The 17,140-nt window shown below is 54.2% G+C and overlaps 3 protein-coding genes across 6 annotated transcripts; 1 reads left to right on the forward strand and 2 right to left on the reverse strand.

The window, feature by feature from the left end:
• The first annotated feature begins 1,627 nt into the window (after positions 1 to 1,627).
• Positions 1,628 to 2,170, forward strand: DPM3 (dolichyl-phosphate mannosyltransferase subunit 3, regulatory). 3 transcript variants are annotated; one of them, XM_068966107.1, is made up of 2 exons: positions 1,628 to 1,658; positions 1,828 to 2,170. In XM_068966107.1, exon 2 carries the CDS (start codon positions 1,833 to 1,835, stop codon positions 2,109 to 2,111), a length of 279 nt encoding a protein of 92 aa, XP_068822208.1. In that variant the 5' UTR covers positions 1,628 to 1,658; positions 1,828 to 1,832; the 3' UTR covers positions 2,112 to 2,170. The 3 variants fall into 3 exon arrangements, with proteins under 3 accessions (XP_068822208.1, XP_068822206.1, XP_068822209.1); XM_068966105.1 differs by having other exon boundaries at positions 1,635 to 1,662; XM_068966108.1 differs by lacking the exon at positions 1,628 to 1,658 and adding an exon at positions 1,683 to 1,719.
• A 396-nt stretch (positions 2,171 to 2,566) lies between these two features.
• On the reverse strand, positions 2,567 to 4,900 carry SLC50A1 (solute carrier family 50 member 1). Its single transcript, XM_068965041.1, is given in 7 exon segments — positions 2,567 to 2,852; positions 2,854 to 2,913; positions 2,997 to 3,116; positions 3,377 to 3,538; positions 4,120 to 4,243; positions 4,393 to 4,470; positions 4,779 to 4,900. Coding segments are annotated over 7 exon segments (666 nt in total). The 5' UTR covers positions 4,859 to 4,900; the 3' UTR covers positions 2,567 to 2,810.
• Positions 4,901 to 5,958: 1,058 nt separating this feature from the next.
• On the reverse strand, positions 5,959 to 12,502 carry EFNA1 (ephrin A1). 2 transcript variants are annotated; one of them, XM_068965022.1, is made up of 5 exons: positions 12,320 to 12,502; positions 8,300 to 8,595; positions 7,229 to 7,294; positions 7,012 to 7,062; positions 5,959 to 6,837 (listed from the first exon to the last, which is right to left on the reverse strand). In XM_068965022.1, the coding sequence occupies exons 1-5, from the start codon at positions 12,409 to 12,411 to the stop codon at positions 6,725 to 6,727; spliced, it is 618 nt and encodes a 205-aa protein (XP_068821123.1). In that variant the 5' UTR covers positions 12,412 to 12,502; the 3' UTR covers positions 5,959 to 6,724. The 2 variants fall into 2 exon arrangements, with proteins under 2 accessions (XP_068821123.1, XP_068821124.1); XM_068965023.1 differs by lacking the exon at positions 7,229 to 7,294.
• Between the last annotated feature and the right edge of the window lie 4,638 nt (positions 12,503 to 17,140).

Consider the following 17,140-nt stretch of genomic DNA (forward strand, 5'->3'; position numbering starts at 1 on the left):
GCATCGAACCTGGACTGGTGATCTGTTTCACATATGATGATAATACACATGTTTCAGTGCTATTCTCTCAGATCATCCCATCCTCGCCTTCTCCCACAGAGTCCAAAACACTGTTCTATACATCGTGTCTCTTTTTCTGTCTCGCATATAGGGTTACCATCTTTCTAAGTTCCATATATAGGTGTTAGTATACTGTATTTGTGAAGAAGGCAATGGCACCCCACTCTAGTACTCCTGCCTGGCAAATCCAAGGGACAGGGGAGCCTGGTGGGCTGCCGTCTCTGGGGTCGAGAAGAGTCAGACACGACTGAGCAACTCCACTTTCACTTTTCACTTTCATGCATTGAAGGAAATGGCAACCCACTCTAGTGTTCTTGCCTGGAGAACTGGACACAACTGAAGCGACTCAGCAGCAGCAGCATACTGTATTTGTGTTTTTCTTTCTGACTTACTTCACTCTGTATAATAGGCTCCAGTTTCATCTACCTCATTAGAACTGACTCAAATGTATCCTTTTTAATGGCTGAGTAATCCTCCATTGAGTATATGTACCACAACTTTCTTATCCATTCATCTGTTGATGGACATCTAGGTTGCTTCCATGTCCTGGCTATAATAAACAATGCTGCGATGAACATTGGGGTACACATGTCTCAATTCTGGTTTCCTCGGTGTGTCTGCCCAGCAGTGGGATTGCTGGGTCATACGGCAGTTCTATTTCCAGTAAGGAATCTCCACACTGTTCTCCATAGTGGCTGAACTAGTTTGCATTCCCACCAACAGTGTAAGAGGGTTCCCTTTTCTCCACACCCTCTCCAGCATTTATTGCTTGTAGACTTTTGGATAGCAGCCAGTCTGACCTGCGTGAGATAGTACCTCATTGTGGTTTTGATTTGCATTTCTCTGATAATGAGTGATTTTTTTTACTTGGTTTTCTATATACCTGCCATGAATTCATCCCCCAAATTCTGAAAGCTGTATACACACCTTCTCTTAATACCCTAAACACACCAGGTGATTGCTCTGTCCCTACAAGTGTTTTCCCTTAAAGACACCTTCCTGGAGCACTTCGTCCCCGGGCTCCAAATCCTACCGGTTGCATCTTTGAATTTCTCTTTTAAAGTATGACAACTCTGTTCTAACACCTATCTCAGAGCACCACGTTTAGTTGTCAATGCATCTGTTTTCTTGATTCCTGCTTTCTTCCCTCCACCAGAGAAGGGGCTGTGTCTTGACATCTCTATTTCTCCAAACTCTAGCGTGATGCTCAAAAAACGTTCCACTGAATGAATGAATAAAAAGCGTAAATAAGTGAATGAATGAATGAGTAGAATTTTTGTGCAAGAGAAGTGAGTTTAAGGGGAACGATATTACATTCCCACCTTGTTGCAGGACTTAAGGGTGTCTTCAGGTTGTCTACAAGCCCCACGCCAGCTTTGAGCGGGGTCTCAAGGGAGAGAAGGAGCACTGAAAGCGCTTCCGGCCCAGGCTGCAGCTGCAGCAGCAGAGCCTGCTGAGTGCAGCTTAGGTCAAGACCGTGGCCGGGCACCCCTCGAGGACTACAACTCCCAGAAGACAGCGCGGCGGCGGAGCGCGAGCCGCGGAGGATTCCGGAAGCTGACGTCGGCGCTGTGTGGAGCCGGGAAGACGGCGGGCGGGTAGGTAAGTGTAGGTGGAGGGCCGACTGGGGAGGGCGGGAGCGTTGGGGCAGTCCCTGAGGTAAGGTGGTATGGAAGGTGGGTGAGGGAGAAGGACAGGGAGTGGTCTCAGATGAAGAGCAGGTCGCGGGGTGTCAGGGACCTCGAGCTCTGCTTCCTCTTCCCGCAGTGTCCATGACGAAATTAGCGCAGTGGCTGTGGGGGCTGGCGCTCCTGGGCTCCGCCTGGGCGGCCCTGACTATGGGAGCCCTGGGCCTGGAGCTGCCTTCGTCTTGCCGGGAGGTCCTGTGGCCACTGCCCGCCTACTTGCTGGTATCTGCCGGCTGCTATGCCCTGGGCACCGTGGGCTACCGTGTCGCTACTTTTCACGACTGCGAGGACGCCGCCCGCGAGCTGCAGAGCCAGATCCAAGAGGCCAGAGCCGACTTGACCCGCAGGGGACTTCGCTTCTGACCCCCTAACTCCGATTCCCTCCCGGACAGCCTGTTCTCCCATTCCCCATTAAAGGACCAGTTTATTTTCTAAGCTTGTTTGGTTTGAGTATGGATGCTGGGAACAGATGTGTACTAACTGTTGAGAGGCTCCTTGAGGCTCTCTCAGCCTTTATCTTTTGCATTTTGCTGGTGCTTCTTCCTTTTTGCTCTGAAGGAGGCACAGACCCCCTTTCTCAAGATCTCTCAGAATGGAAAAGTCATTTCACTTTCCTGGTCCTTTTAGCCCTGTTAGGAGAGATTTCTTGAAGTCAGTTCTTCATAACACCCAAGCCTAACCCTACCAGTCCAAGAGCAACTGTGAATCAGACAGTGCCCCTCTATCCTTTATCAAACCAGGTGGATTATCCCTGAATATAGAAGGAGTCTTGATGGGCAGGGGTAGGGAACAGTTTATTATAAGGCACATTCTAAAGATTCCCCCCCCTCCCAACCTCCAAAATTAAAAAATACAATCTTGAAAAAAAAAGTGAATTCATCTCCAGGTTCCATCCAATCTTCTAACTAAAGCTCTTTCTTTAGTCCCCGGATTCTCAAAGCATTTTTTTCTTTACCACAAACCACTGCCCCTGTGGAGCTAACCAGCAGGAGCAGCTGAAACAAGAAAGTTTCTTTGGTAATAGGTTGGCATTATAGGTGCCCAGTGGTCAGGTGAACTCCCTCAGGTTTGTAGAAGCCGATAGTTCCTGTCTCGCTCCTGGGGAGTACTTCCAAAAAAGCCAGAAGCGAATGAAGCTGGTGAGAATTCCTGGAAGGTTGGGCACCTGAAATCACAAGGACTGCTGTGAGGAGAGGAGCTGCTTTTCCACCTCACACACACCTGTTACCCTGCCCTTGTTCTGCTTACCACAATGTAGGGATCTTTTAGTCGAAACCCATAGAGTGTCCAGGAGGCAGAGGTGAGGAGGGTGGCAATGGTGAGTGAAAAGGAGAGACGCTGGGTTGATTTAGTACGAATGACCTTGGCCTATGGGAAAGGATGAAAGACACTCCTGACCAGGCACATGGTAAATCTCCCACTTTGCCCAGAATTTCGTCAAAAAAAAAAAAAAAGGTCAAACAGCCCCCATGATCTTCTGTTACCCAGCCTTTCCCTCCTGCCTCCCACTCACCCAGCCCCACTGCCCTGTCTCCTTCCAGGATTTGGGTCTGCCCTTCCCCTGGACTGAAAGCTACAGTCTCTGTGGGAGATTTATCTCCCTTACCTCCCCGGACACCCCCACTCACCAAGTCAGCTAGTGGTGAGAGGTACATACTGATGGTGAAGACACTGCAGAAGAGGCCCAGGTGCTGAAGCTGCATCTCAGGGTCAGGCACCAGGAGCCAAAAGTAGGCAAAACCCAGGACAAGGACTCCCAGCAGGGTTGTAGTCTGAAGGAGCACGGCACGCTACAGAAGAGAGAGTAGCCATACTTCTGGATGTGCCAGGAGCCCTCTGACTCTGCTGCTGGAATTAATTCATCCCGCCCTCACCCATGCTCCAGTGGGGGAGCCAGCCTTTGCCTAAGCCTCCAGTATGGCACTTGCCATAGCCTCTTTCCCACCAGTGACTTCAGCACAGGTCTGATCTACCCAAACCCTGGAGGTTTCTAAGAGCGGGAAAGTTGTCTTTTTGGGGTGAGCTTGCTACAGAGTAGGAGCTTAATGCTTGTGTGAATGGGGAAGCAGAGCTAATCATCTCACTTGGAGCCACTGGCACTGGCTTTGAAGGAACTGTGAAGACAAAAATCTCTTTTCACTCTGTTGGGCAGCAAGGCACTTTGAGGCTTGGCAGAGCTATCAGCTTTGCCAGAATGGGGACAATATGTGAATCTCAGAAGGCTGACTTTATGGCGGAAGGAGGACTGCAAGGCTGAAGGGGTCTTCCAGGAAAAGGTGGCAGTGCCAGCCTGTTATAGTCTTCTAGGAAAAACAGTGTTTGCCTTGCCAGCAAGGCAGGGCAGGGCGTGCAGCAGAGGAAGGGCCTCTACCTTCCGATGGCAGTAGTGCAGATACACCAAGATATACAGAGTCTGAAGCACAGCACCCACGGCGTTGACGACGATTAGCGTCCAGTTTCCCTTCAAGGCCCCATAACTCAGCCAACTCAGGTTGCTGCAGGGTGCAGGGGAGGGACATTGTCCCGCGGGGTTGAGTGTGAACGGGGTGGGGGGGGACCCAAGGGGCCTCGTCCACATTCCTCCTCACCCCTCCCCAGCCTCCCTCAGACAGCCTTCCCCCCAGCAGGCATCGCCCCCTCTCACTTGACATCCGTGGTGAGAAAGGGCAGGAACTGGACACTGTCCACGCTCCGGGTCATCCGCATGTGCTTGAGGTCCGAGCTGTAACGGGGCCCCGAAGGCAGGGGGGAGAGGTGGAAAGGGATAGCCAGGCTGCTGGGGAGTCGAAATCCCCGATGCCTGTCATCCTTTCCGGACAACCGCAGATCCCCAGCCCTACCCTCAACTCCCTGGCCTTCTCTCTCAGGTCAAATGACCAGCCTTGCCCTTGTACCCCGTTCCCCTCGACCCGATTCCACTTTGATCCTAGGTTCCAGATGTAACCTGACAGAGCGGCCACGTCTCTGTCCCTGCTCTCTCCTTTCCTGACTTCCTGGTCCTGCCCCAGCCCAGCCCCTCCGCTCTCTCACAGGCCGGTGGAGAACATGCCGAGGGTGAAGAGCACGCAAGCTCCAGAAAGAAGCGAGTCGGCCAATCCGCCCGCCTCCATCCCTCCCCGAGTCGCAGATCCCGCTCTCCGCGCCCGGGGCCAGCTAGCAGGATCCGGAGCCCCAGACGCCGGAGCCCCGCCCCTTCGCGCCCCTGGCTCCGCCCCTGCTCGCTCGGCGGTCCCCCCGGAAACTGAACCGGAACCTGGCCCACCCCTAGAACGTCAAGCTCGAGCTCAGGCCCCGCCTCTCCGAGGGCCTGTCCCGACCCTGCGCAGCGTTTAGGGTCTTCACGTTGCTATTTTCCGTAAGGCCCCTTTCCTAAGGCTCCGCGGATTTGTCCTGGCATCAGCGGCTCCACACTCTCTGCTTACTCCTTGGATCACCTAGACCCCTAGCCTCAACTCTTTCCCCCTGGCCAGCGAGCCTACGTGGTAGAACTGAAACAAAAGCTTGCTAGGCAGACTTCAACATGTTTCCGATGCAGGGCCCTAGCTCACAGCTTCAAGTTGGCCAGAGTTTGGGAGATTTTTCCCCGTTTGCTGAAGCCTGTTTCCGGTTTCTTCCCTAAATAACTGGAACTGCCAGGAATCACCGAGTCTTTGTGAAATGCCCTCCCCCTGCAGCCAACTCTGCCAACTTTCTGTGACTTGGAGAATCCACTGGCCAAATGTATCACTGACACCCCCCCACCCCCCCGCCCCAGTCCAACCAGCTTGCTGCTGGGAACTTTCCCTCCCAGCCTCCCACACGTCTTTGCTGGTGGGGCTGTGAGGCGGGCCGCATGCCTCAGCTGGCGTTCCAAGCGGCTGCCTTGACTCACCCAACAGCGTGAGTACCTGAAGAGTAAGTATGCCGAAGCCCAGCGCTGAGAGGGTGGGAGTAGGGCAGCGGTTGGACAGAATGAACTTCCAGAGTGGGGTGCAGCCTGGAACTGCTGTAGGGAGCACTCCTGTCCTGGACAAACCTCAGAGGAGGAAACACTCACCCTTATGGGCTGGTGAAAGGCATTATTTCTAGAGAGAGGAAAAAGACTTCAAACCCCCTTGCTACTGATATAGTGCAGAGCCTGGCAAGCAGCAGGACTCAATGGTCATAAATTAGGAAGGAGGGGCAGAAAATCATGTCCAAAAAAACAAACACATTCCTTTATTTTGAGACAAAGAACACTGTATAAAAAAAAAACTCCAGTTGTAGAAATCAGCATAGACACACATCAAGTTCATATACATTCTGTACTTGTGGGCCCTGCCCTTCAGGCTACAGACTAGGCACAGACTCTGCACATGGGCACTGCCCTTACAGTTACACTCTTAAGAACAGGTTGGCACAGCCCCCCTGCTGGTGCAGCTCTGCAGAGTGATGTCCCAGGATGAGAGAGGATGCAGTGTCTGACTACAGACCTCCCTGTGGCAGCTCCACAGAGTCAAGTCCTGGGGGAGATGCTGGGTCAACCCAAGCAAGCATGCTGCTTCTCCTGTCCCTGGCTCCCAAGCAGGAAACTGTCTCTTGTTCTTCCTTCAGAGCCATCCTGGCTCTCCATAGAAGGGGCATCTTTGCCAAGCTCAGTGTCCATCTTGTGACCCCCAAGCCCTTTCCAGTTCGGCTCCCACGGTGCCCTTAGGAGGCCATGTCCGTCTAGCTTGTTTCTTTGGCTTAAGGGCAGGAACGGAGGGGAAAGGACTGTCTCCACTTCTTTGTCCATCCCTCTGATGCGGAGTGGGGAATGGCACTGTCAGGCTCTCTGACCTCCTTAGGGTTGAAACCCTAAATATCGACCCGTTTTGAGGCTGCTGGGTGGCAGCTTGAGCATGTGGTGGGAGTGGTTCCCAGGACTGGGGCCTTGGGAGGGGCCCCAGGTAGGTGAGGGAGGCCCGCCTGCCTCCTCAGCCTGGTTCCAATCCTTACAATAGATGTGGTGCACACCCTCATGGGATTTGCAGCAGCAGCAATGGCAGGAGCAGCACAGCCCAGGCTAGTGGGAAGAGGCGAGGGGCGGCGCTGTGACCGATGCTATGCAGAACCTGCACCTCCGGGTCATCTGCAAGATGAGAGGGCAAAGGCCTCCAAGGTGAGTGGCCCTACTGCTGGCACTGGCCCTCAATCCAGCGAGGTTTCCCCTGCCCCTGCCCGGCAAAGGAGTCACTTTTTATACCCAGCCTCTTCAAGCAGACCCCGTTTTGTGCCCCAGGCCCAATTTGCTCCAGCCACCTACCTGCTGGAAGTCTCTTCTCTTGTGCATTGGCATGGGCCTGAGGGCTGTGAGCTGAAAGATAAGGGTAGTCGTAGGTCAGGTGACTTGGTACACGCAGGAAGCAGAGGAGTGGAAGTGTTGGCTGGACTGGGCAACAGGATTTCCCAACCATCCCAGATCTCTCGACCTGGCCCAGGACAGGATGGAGAAAGAAGGCCCACAGGACCCTGACACTCACTGATTTTGCCAGCGATCATCACCTTCAGCCTCAAGCAACGGTCTTCCTGGTTGTGGATGGGCTTGGCTACAAAATAAATCCAGAGAGTTTTAAGGAAGGGAAACTTCGTTGGAAGAAAATATAAGTACAAATGTCTCTGGCCCTGCTTTCTTGGTCCCTACTCATTTTAATCCCTCTCTTCCCTCTGATCTTTGATTCTCACCTTCCCACTTGCCCAGAAAGTTTCTGCCCACTTTCTACCCCAAGTTCAGTCCAAATTCCCATTCTTGGGAATAACCCTTGACTTTCGAAGTGATGATAAAAAGAACACAGACACTGTCCCTTCCACACAGTCCGTTCTCCACTCCTCCCAGCCTGAAGTTGGGGTGACCTGCACAATATGTTCCACTTCCCCAGCCACCATGTCCTTGCTCTCCCTAAGCCCCCTGATAGGGTGAGGCCTGGATCCATTCTACACAAAGTTGATCTTACAGTTCCTAAAATCTGCCCTCAGGATAAAGTCCTTAGCACTTCTTGGGTCCCCATGCCCTAACCTGTGTACTTCTCCAGGCTCCTGTCTCCCCACTTCCAAGTGTCCCTCCTGCTCCAGTCAGTCTGAACCATTTGGAGTTCCCTGAGGATGTCATGCTGTCTTTGTACATGACCTCTTGTCTGCAGCTCCTCTGCTTGCCCTAAACTCTTGGGTCATCTTCCCCAGGAAGCCTTCTATGAGGTGCACCCCTCTCCCCCAGACTGGCAGGTGTTCAAGTCATTTTCTCAGGGCCCCTGAGCTCATAGCTACCATATCCCCGTTCTAATGGTATTAATAGATGTATGTCCCTTTCTAGATTCTGGAGGACAGAGACCCTGCAGTGTTTTATTTATCTCTGTGACGATAGTGCCAAGCAGAGTGCCCAGGACACAGTAGAAGCTCACTCTGCATTTATAATGGGAATGAATAAAAATAGAATTCAGGATTGGAAGGGGCTGTCTGCTGCTTGCCTCCCCACTAAGCATGTACTGAAGTGTGTGGATCATGTCAGGTGTGTCCCCGAGTCTGTGGACCTGTGTACATGCCTCGCGGGTACTCACAGATGTAGTAGTAGTTGTGTCCCTCTTTGAAATCCTTGCTCAGGGTAAAACCTGTGAAGCGGTGGAACTTCTCAGACAGCTTCTCTGGGCCATGCTTGGCTTTGGGATTCTTGCAGAACCAGCGGGCAGGGTCCTTGGGTTGGGGTTGGCACAGCTGGTACTGCTCGTGCTCCACCAGGTACAGTGTGTACTGCTCCATGGCCGCATCTGGCACAGAGTTATCCTCGTAATGAGGACAGATGATGTCCAGGTAGTCATCTATCCGCACATGTACTGTGTAGTCCTCATTCCAAAACCTGGGCATGCACAAAGGTGGAGAGAGTGGGTGGTTACTCAGAAGCCAGGCCAGAGCCTTTGAGCTTCTGAATATTTACATGACCCCTCACATTTCATACTGGACCCTACCCCAAAGATTTCTTAAAAAGTCTTAACTCCTAGTATTTACTGATCTTGATCTCTGAAATATCTTTCCACTATCTCCAAACATTCCCCTCACCATCATTGTCTGCCACTAATCCTCTAAATAGCATCCACTTGGTATCTTTCAGGTACCAAAGCTCTTTCCATAACCTCCCTGATATTTACCCAAGGATGGGCTTCTAAATACTTGCTCAGCTCCCTCTTCTACCTATCAATATTTCTCCAACTCTGTTCTACCACTTGTTCCTTTAAATGCTGTTAGACCTCAGCCTGAGACCCTCCCGGCCCATTCAGTAATCAAAATCCACGTGACCTTTTCTCTTTCCCATGCTAGTGCTTGGCACCCAACAATCTGTTTTCACTTTTCTTACTCCTCTCATTTTCCCCTTGACCCACTGACTATATCTCATATTGTTCAACTTAACTTTTCTCCCAATCCCAGGACATCCACGCCCACAGATAATGCCCAGTCCTTTTAAGTTAAATTGCTTTCATCAATTCTTCCAGTCCCCTCAAATCCCCCCTTCTCAAATCAGTGCTTAGCTTTCCTGGTCCACTTCTCTCAAAGCACCCCAAAACCTCTCTTGTTCTTTTGTCTCCAAAAGCCATACATTCACCTCCTGTGAAATGAGCTCTAGAGAAGGCCCTCCTTCTTCCCAAGGTGGGGCTAGCTCCCCTCCCCCAGCCCATTCCCCCCAGGCTCCACAGGCTCCAGCCTGACTGCCCACCGGCCCCTCCCCCACCCAGCTCTAGACACCTGGCTCCAGTCTGGGTGGGGTCCTAGTAGGGGGGAAAAGGGCCTCCCCACCTCCCTTTCCCAAGCCGGTCAGCCTCTCCGAATCCCCCCAAGCACTGCCAGCTAGAGACTCAGCAGAGCTGGCTGCCAACTTGCTTCAAACCAAAGCCAGGGGCATGGGTGGGGGGTCGGGGCAGGGGTTAGGCCAAGAGGCCTCTGAGGTGGGCACCCACTGCCCAGTCAGCATGACCCTTAAGAGGGTCATGGCCCTACAGGAGCATGCTAGCACATCGGCTAGGCTTACCAAGGCCCTTCCCCCACCCTGGGGAAAAGAGAGAGAGGAGCAGAGAGAGGCTTTTAAAATTCCTCTCTGGAGAGATAAACATAGAAGCCATTTCAGAACAGGTATTTCAGCTCTGGGCCTGGCGTCTTTCCTCCATTCCCGTGACGGGCACTGACTCATTTCTCATCTACCTCTGCCACCCGCCCCAGTATTCATGAGAACCTGTGAAAATTTCCCTCATCAAATGTGGTCAGCCTCCAGGACCCTCAGGATTGCCCAGTGCCCACTTCAGGCAAAGGGAGCTGACAGGTCTGAATCAGAGGGGGTGTTCCTGTCCCTGGAGTACTAAGGAGGCCAGTGCACAGTTCAGGCGGCACTGCCCTTCTTCCCACGCTGCCCCCTGCCTGGGGCCTGGAGATCCCAGGGCTGATGCCCACTGCCCTGAGTCACCCCTGCCAGCCTCTCGCCCGCCCAGCTCACTGCCACCTCATGCTTGCCCTCAGGCTGGGCTTGGCTTGGCTGCTGTGGACTGCTCTGGGCTGCCTTCCCTTTAGTCCTGGGCATAGCAGTGTGTGTCCAGATGGACAGGGCAGAAGCTATGTTGGGTGGGAGCACCCATCACCCTCCTCCTGGGGGTACAATCGGCTCCACTTAGCACTCCTTTGACTCTTGCTCACTATCTGGGAAAGGGGGGCAGCGGCGTCAGGGAAGGCGGGGAGGGGGGGCAAGGAAGAGGCTCCTTCCTGAAAGAGAGGAAACCTGGGAGCTTGGGAACGGAAAAGGCCAGGGTCCTCCCCCTACTCACGGCTTCCTGTCCCCTCCTCCTCCTGCAGCCAACACCTGGCATGGGCATAAACAGGGACTTTGCTCCCTCCCTCTAGGACAAGATTGGGTCAAAGAAGCAAGAACAGACCGCAAGAGGTGAGATGGGGAAGCACTGACTACAGTCCTATCAGACCCATTGGCAAGAGGGCATTGCCCCTTGGCTGGGCAGGTAGCTGTCTGTTCCTTCCCTTCCCACAGACCCCCCACCAGGCAATGCTGCCCCAAGGTCAGAGGAAACTGGCACAATCTATTTCTCGAGGGGAGTGGGGGGTGGGCCTGCTAGGGCTGGGGGTGGCCCAGCCAAGTCGAGTGTTTTCCCCTGACCCCAAGTTGCCTAGCTCTCCTCTCCTTACTCCACCCTACCCACCTCTCCTGTTTTCCCACAAATATTGTTCCCCTAACTTCAGAAAACTCAAGAACAAAGAATCCGATGGGAGCTTCTTCCTCCCCGTACCATTTGCCTCACAGCCCTAAAGCTGCCCAGGAGAAATTAACTCCTTCCCACCCAGAGCCCTTTGTAACTCTTTTAACCCCTTCCTGTCCTCCGGAACCATCCCCATGACCTCTGTCTCTCCCCTTCTTTTCAGTTTTACTACCTGAACCTCAGATACAGGTGACTCCTTCAAGCCTACCCACACACAGCATATGCCTCACTCCTGCCACCTCAGAAGACCCTTGGGGGGGGGGGCACATTCCAGGGACACCTTAAAATCAGAATAAACACTGCATTCAGGCAAGCCCAGGTCCTTCCTGAAGGGTCTTTCCAGGATTACTCTAAGAATTCTTCTTACTCCGGATGTCAAGACCTGTCAGTGTAGGTAAATGCCCAAATACATAGAGGCCTTTGTGGTGGAAGGGCTTAGAATAAGAGCCCTGAAGGTCAGAGAGAGTGCTCCTGCCAGAGGCAGGAGGTGTTCAGCCTCGAAAGGACTGACAGTCTAAAGGGTGTAGGGCAACAGACAAGTTACAGCTCAGTTCAGCTCAAGCGGACAGATCTTTTACTACACAGACACTCCTAAGACATGGGAGCAGACTGATCCTCAAAAGAGCCTTCCTTGCCCTTCCGGTAAGGCTTCCCCCTTTCATACGTCCAGTCTTCTCCTTTTGGTTATGGCGGGTCCAAAGCAGAGCTTGTACCCACCACCAGTGAATGAAAGGGAATGCAAACGGGCATACACTCAAGGCCGATTGACAATTGTTAAGTCATATAACAGCAGGCTGTGTTGTTTTTGTCTTCCCATAATTTGGTCTGTTACACTTAGATGTAGAATATTCATGAGCTCTAACTGGGCTCCTAACTGCCTAGGGTTACTTGGAGAAGCCCCTGCGGTTATTTTGTATCCACTGTGTGCCTAGGGCGCATGTGCAGGCGTTGAAAGGTCTCTGTGGTTTTTTTTGTAGCACATCAGTGAGCTCTCCTGGGTGTGTCTGGGATGGATTTTAGAGATCAGCTTGCATCCCTTTCAGCGAGGCCTCCCGTTGTCGCTCATGTCTAACTTCCCACCTAACAGAAGTAACAGCTGTAGCAGAGGGAAGGAAAAGAGAGGCAGAGACCGTACGGTGCAAGCAGACGCGGGCAGGGCCCTGCCCTGGGGTGGAACTCCTGGTTATGGTCGAGAAGAAAATCTATGGGAGCCCTCCCGCCGCTGGTCACCTCCCCAAGACTCAGGTTAGGGGCCGGGCGGGACAGTTAACCTGGAAGGGGGGAGCGGTGCCAACCGGGCGTCCAGGCTGTCGGCCGGTGACTCGGGCTTACTTGGGGTTTGAACTGTTCCAGAAGACGGTGTGGCGGTTAGCAGCGGCCAGACTGCAGCACAGACCCAAGAGAGAGGCCCAGAGGAACTCCATAGCGCGGGGCCTGGCCAGGCCGGGCGGGGACGAGGGGCTCCTCCGAGTCTGGATTCCCGCAGGGTTTCTCGGCAGCGCAGTCAGCACGGCGCTCGTAGCTCTGGCCCCTCCGCTTCGCGACTCCGCCTTTTGGGCCGGCGCCGCCCGACACCCCGCCCCGCCCCCGCCCCGCCCGGCGCGCGGCTGCCCGGGGCCTGGGGGCTGGGGAGGTGGAGGAGGGGGGGGGGAGGGGAGGAGAGAGCAGGGGGAGGGGAGCGGAGCGCGCACCTCTGCCCGGTAAATCTGCTCGGCGCTGTGTTTGCTCACTCGTGGGTCCGCGTGAAGCTTTGTGGGTCTGTGTCCCGGGCGCAGTCGCGTGCGGGAGAAGGGAACGCATTCCACATGCGGGTCTGCGAACTTGCGGGTGCCTGGCCTGGCTGGCGGCGCCGCGCGCCGATCTTGGCGGGTGCGAGGTTGTGGACAGGTCCCGCGCCTTTCCCAAGCCTTGTACGCCCGGGCTTGGGCGCCCGCGTTCCCACACTTTCCTCCTACCCACCCCCTTCCCGGACTCTCTGCTCGGCTGCCCCTCCCCACACACGAGGCTGTTTGTTTTTGTTGGGTCTGTCAATGTTGTCTTTGTTCGGGAGATTGTGTCATCGCCTAGATGCCGGGAATAAAGTGCGACCCTGTGTGTGATCAAGTGTGTAACGTGTGCGGCTAGGGCTAAGGCGCCTCTGACCGTCAGTGCCTGTGAGAGGGAGGAACAAGGGTTCGTGGGCCCCCGAGGGGGTTCGCTCTTGTTTCTAGGGCTCCAAAGGGCACTAGTGACCTGTGTGTGTGTGTGCGCGCCGACACGTGTGTACCATGCGAACAGACTTTGAATATGGACTGAGAATCTCGGCCTGAAGGGTGACAAACTGAAACCACACGTGCATCTGGCATGTGTAAATACGTGTGATGGCGCGCAAGCGTGAAAACATTTGTGAGTAGTATCACAGCCGCCTGTGGGGAAGCGTGTGAAACTTTGACGAACGTATGCTAATGTCTGTGAACAGTGTGTGAAGAGGAGGGGGAAACGTGCACTGGCGAGCCGGGGCTGCGGGCTGAAGGCCCGGAAGGGGTGTTTGTGCGCGGCGTCCCAGGCTGGGTGGCGGCTGTGTCTGGCCCAGTTTGGGCTGGGTCTTCCAGTCCATCGGGCCCCAGTATCCAACTCGGCCCCCTCCCCCCGAGCCGTGTAAACAAACCCGCTGGAATTCGCCTCTCGGGGCTCCTCTCTCCGCTGGGGTCTGCTGCCGTCTGGAGTGGGGGATTGGGGGGTGGGGTGTCTGCCTCCCAGCTCTCGGGGCGGAGAGGGCGGGCAGGTGTTTGATTAGGGGTGTGTGTGTGTGTGTGTGAGAGAGAGAGAGAGAGAGAGAGCGAGAGAGAGAATCTGGAGCTGGAGGTCCCAGTGCTGTGTGCCTGCGTGCCTTTGGTGGTTCCTGTGTGCGATTGTGTGACTGTATGCCCGCCCAGAGTTGATTTTGCGAGTCTGTGTGCACCCCTGTCCAGCCCTTCCATGCGGCTGCGCAAAGCGGGAAGCTGCAGACCCGCCCCCCCGCCGCCTCTCCCCCATTCTGCCCCTAGAAGCTCGGGCCCAGCTTCCCCAATGCCCAAGCTGTTTCATCCTCTTCTTTTACAGGCCTGGCCACAACGCCTGTAATTACCTGGGGTGGGGGGGGGGGAGGGGGCGGTGCTGGGACGCTGCGGCTAGTCGGGCGCTGACCCCTGCCGGGGAGGAGCCTGGGGTTGAGCGAGAGCCTGGGGTTGAGGGAGGGCCCGGGCGGGTCCCATCCCGCGTGGGGCTCAGGCTGCTGGAGGCCCGACTCGTTTCGATTCGTCGCGCGTAGGATAAATATTTACCCCGCGCGGATTAGGTATTTGGCCGGGTAACCCTACGGCCAGGTCCGGGCCAGGCTTTGCGCAAGGCCCCCACCCCCTCGCACGCACCTGCCCCAGGCGACGTGCCCGGCCACGCGTTTATCCCAAGTGCAGCCACCCCTCCCGCCGGGGCCGAAGTCTACCCGCCGACCAGCCCCAGGGCAGTGCACCTCACGCGCGTTTTGCTCACTTGGGAGGACACCTGGGTGTCGTCCACTCACGTGTCCCCGGCTAGATAACCCCATCCCCCTGCTCTTGTCCCGAAGGCTCGAAGTCCCACGAGGGCAGGGGTTTTTGCTTGTTCACTGCTGTATTGCCAGCGCCTGGCATAGCACCTAGCACACGTAGTAGGCGGTCAAGAAATATTGGTTGAGTAAGTGAAATCACTATTCAGTGTTACTTCTGCAAGATGTACTGTTCTGAAAACAAACCGGAAGGGGTGATGGTTCTTCAGAGAGGGTGGTCCACAACTGCCCCCTGGAGGAGACGGTTTGGGGTACATCCCCCCTCCTCAGTTTTTTTGACCGCCGGGATTTCTGGGCGGGAACGTGTGGGGTCCCTGGGCTGCGCCGCTCAGACCGGGCAGGTTCGGGCTCGCTCGGCCCAGCCCGGCGGGGCCACGTCCGTTCCCGCCCTGCCTGCGTCTAGGACTGGAGCAACTCGGGTGGAGAAGAGGTGGGGGGAAATTCTGGGCACACGAACGGAACGCGGAGCCCTCTTTCCCCAGCTTGGCACTGTCCCCAGTAGTCTCTCAAGGCTTGGAGCTCATCACTCTTCTATTCCTGGGTTTGTGCGTACGGCGATCTTTCATGCAAACTAATGGGGCGCCTCTAGATCCTGGCTGTTGTGATGAACACCGAGGATAAGACTGCGTTTAGGATAAAACCCTTGCCCTTGGTTAATCCTTAGGCCAATAGGGGAAACAGACAAGCCACCATTTATCAACAAACTTGCAAAGTGGAAAAGCCGAGATTTCAGAGCCACAATGCGCACTCGCGCTGCCTGGACACTTCGAGAGCCGCTGCGACACCTGGTGGACTGGGAGGAGAGTTGCAGGCACTGAGCGATCCAGACCGAGACAGAAGGGACTTTGGCTCGGAGACGACCTGCAGACCAAGACCAAGTTAGCCCAGTGCCCTCCCTCATCGCAGCCCCCAGCCTGCCCAGGCGGGTCTAGTCTTGGTTCTTGCTTTGGGTTACCTCTCACCACAAAGTCGTGCGCCTGTGTTGGCTCTCAGCACCGCCACCCTCAGGCGAACATCTGGGCTCAGTGGCGGGGAGCTGTCTGAGGTGTCTGTCTGTCTGCCTGCCTGTCTGGGAAATTCCCCTTATGAGTCCTTTCTGGGAATTCCTCAGAGACAGATTAACTCTCTGAGTGCTCTGGGGGAGGCTTGGCCTCTGGAGGGAGGTGCTGTCCACCTATGGGGGCACTGTTGGCCTGGAGGTACCATTTCCACTGTGGAACAGGCGGAGCTACTTGATTGCTACTCCCTTGCTGAGCCCCCTGTGGTTTGGGGTGGGGAAGGACCAAACCACAAGGCCTTGGGGCACAGCTAACCTGGGCAGTGAGGTGATGGGGAGGGTGCAGGGAAGGTGATCCTGAGCTTGGAGCAGCCTCTGCCCCACTCCCCACATCTTTAAAAAAGAACAAAGTGTACGTTTCCCATTTTATTAGTGATATGTGCGTGTGTTTTTCAAAAGTTGAAAAAGAGGACAGGAGAATAAGGGGAGCTACCAGCTACTATGAATATCTTCAACCCTTCCCTGCCAGCCTTTAGTCTATGAGGTTTTGCTTCTTTGTCTTTAGGAATTGTGTTAAATATGATTCACTTCTATTGTGTAATTCTTTTTCTGCCCTTTAACTTTATGACAGAAGATATTTTCATGTATAACCTCTTTGTAAACAGTATTTTTAACCACAGCATAGTGTTCCTTGAATGGTTCAGAGATTGCTGTTGTAATGGGGCAGAGTAGAGATAAATAAACACATCCCCACATTCAAGTAGTCCTCAGCCACTGAGCAATCGAGCTGACTGTTTCCTAGAACTTGCAAATAACTCTGAGGTTGACTTTCATTCAACAAGTTCTTGTGGCACATCTGCTCTGGACCAGGCTCTGAACTGGGGCTGGATCCTCAGTGGAGGACAGTAGGTGAGGGCCCTCCTCTACTGGAGCTTGCAATTTCAGATGATACCGGGGCATAAGATTATCTGGATTTTGGAGAATTTCATGGATATGTGTGTGTGCTACGTCGCTTCAGTTGTGTCCAACTCTATACAACCTTGTGGACTGCAGCTTTCCAGGCTCTTCTCTCCATGGGATTCTCCAGGCAAGAGCATTGGAGTGGGTTGCTGTGCCCTCCTCCAGGGGACCTTCCCAACCAAGGGATCGAACTCTTGGGAAATACTTTTGATACTGCCAAACCAAAACCAGATTCTTTTGGCTAGAACCTAATGGATCTATCTCTCCTGCACATCCAACTCAAAAGAGGGCCAAACTCTGGGAGAAGATGGAATTCTTCCCTTGGGAGTCCCCTGCAGGGAAAAGGAGGTTGGGCAGGATGGGGAGTGGGAGGGAGATGGAAGGAGTAGTGTTTAGGAAGATAGGGCCGTAATTTCTGCCTAGAAAGCAACAGGAAGGTTTTGTTTTTGTTTTTGTTTTTTGTTTTTTTTAATGCTGCCTCGTCCACCAAAAATTAATTAGTCACTTACATCAACTTCTGTACTGGGAAGTCCTGGGGGCTCTGAAACATATCTTTGTCCTAAAGGAATCTAATCTGCTTGCAGATATATACTGAGAATATAAAATAAGGATTATAGTAGAGGTATAAATG

This window comes from Capricornis sumatraensis, chromosome 2 (genome assembly GCF_032405125.1).
Source record: "Capricornis sumatraensis isolate serow.1 chromosome 2, serow.2, whole genome shotgun sequence".
Taxonomy (NCBI): domain Eukaryota; kingdom Metazoa; phylum Chordata; class Mammalia; order Artiodactyla; family Bovidae; genus Capricornis; species Capricornis sumatraensis.

What these genes read in the sequence shown, in the direction of transcription:
- DPM3 (XM_068966107.1), top strand. Translation starts at nt 1,833, where the DNA reads ATGACGAAATTAGCGCAGTGGCTGTGGGGGCTGGCGCTCCTGGGCTCC.
- EFNA1 (XM_068965022.1), bottom strand. Translation starts at nt 12,411, where the DNA reads ATGGAGTTCCTCTGGGCCTCTCTCTTGGGTCTGTGCTGCAGTCTGGCC. An exon ending in TGGAACAGTTCAAACCCCAA is followed by an intron (nt 8,596 to 12,319) that starts GTAAGCCCGAGT and finishes GTGCATGCCCAG; the next exon opens with GTTTTGGAATGAGGACTACA. An exon ending in ACACAACTACTACTACATCT is followed by an intron (nt 7,295 to 8,299) that starts GTGAGTACCCGC and finishes TTTATTTTGTAG; the next exon opens with CCAAGCCCATCCACAACCAG.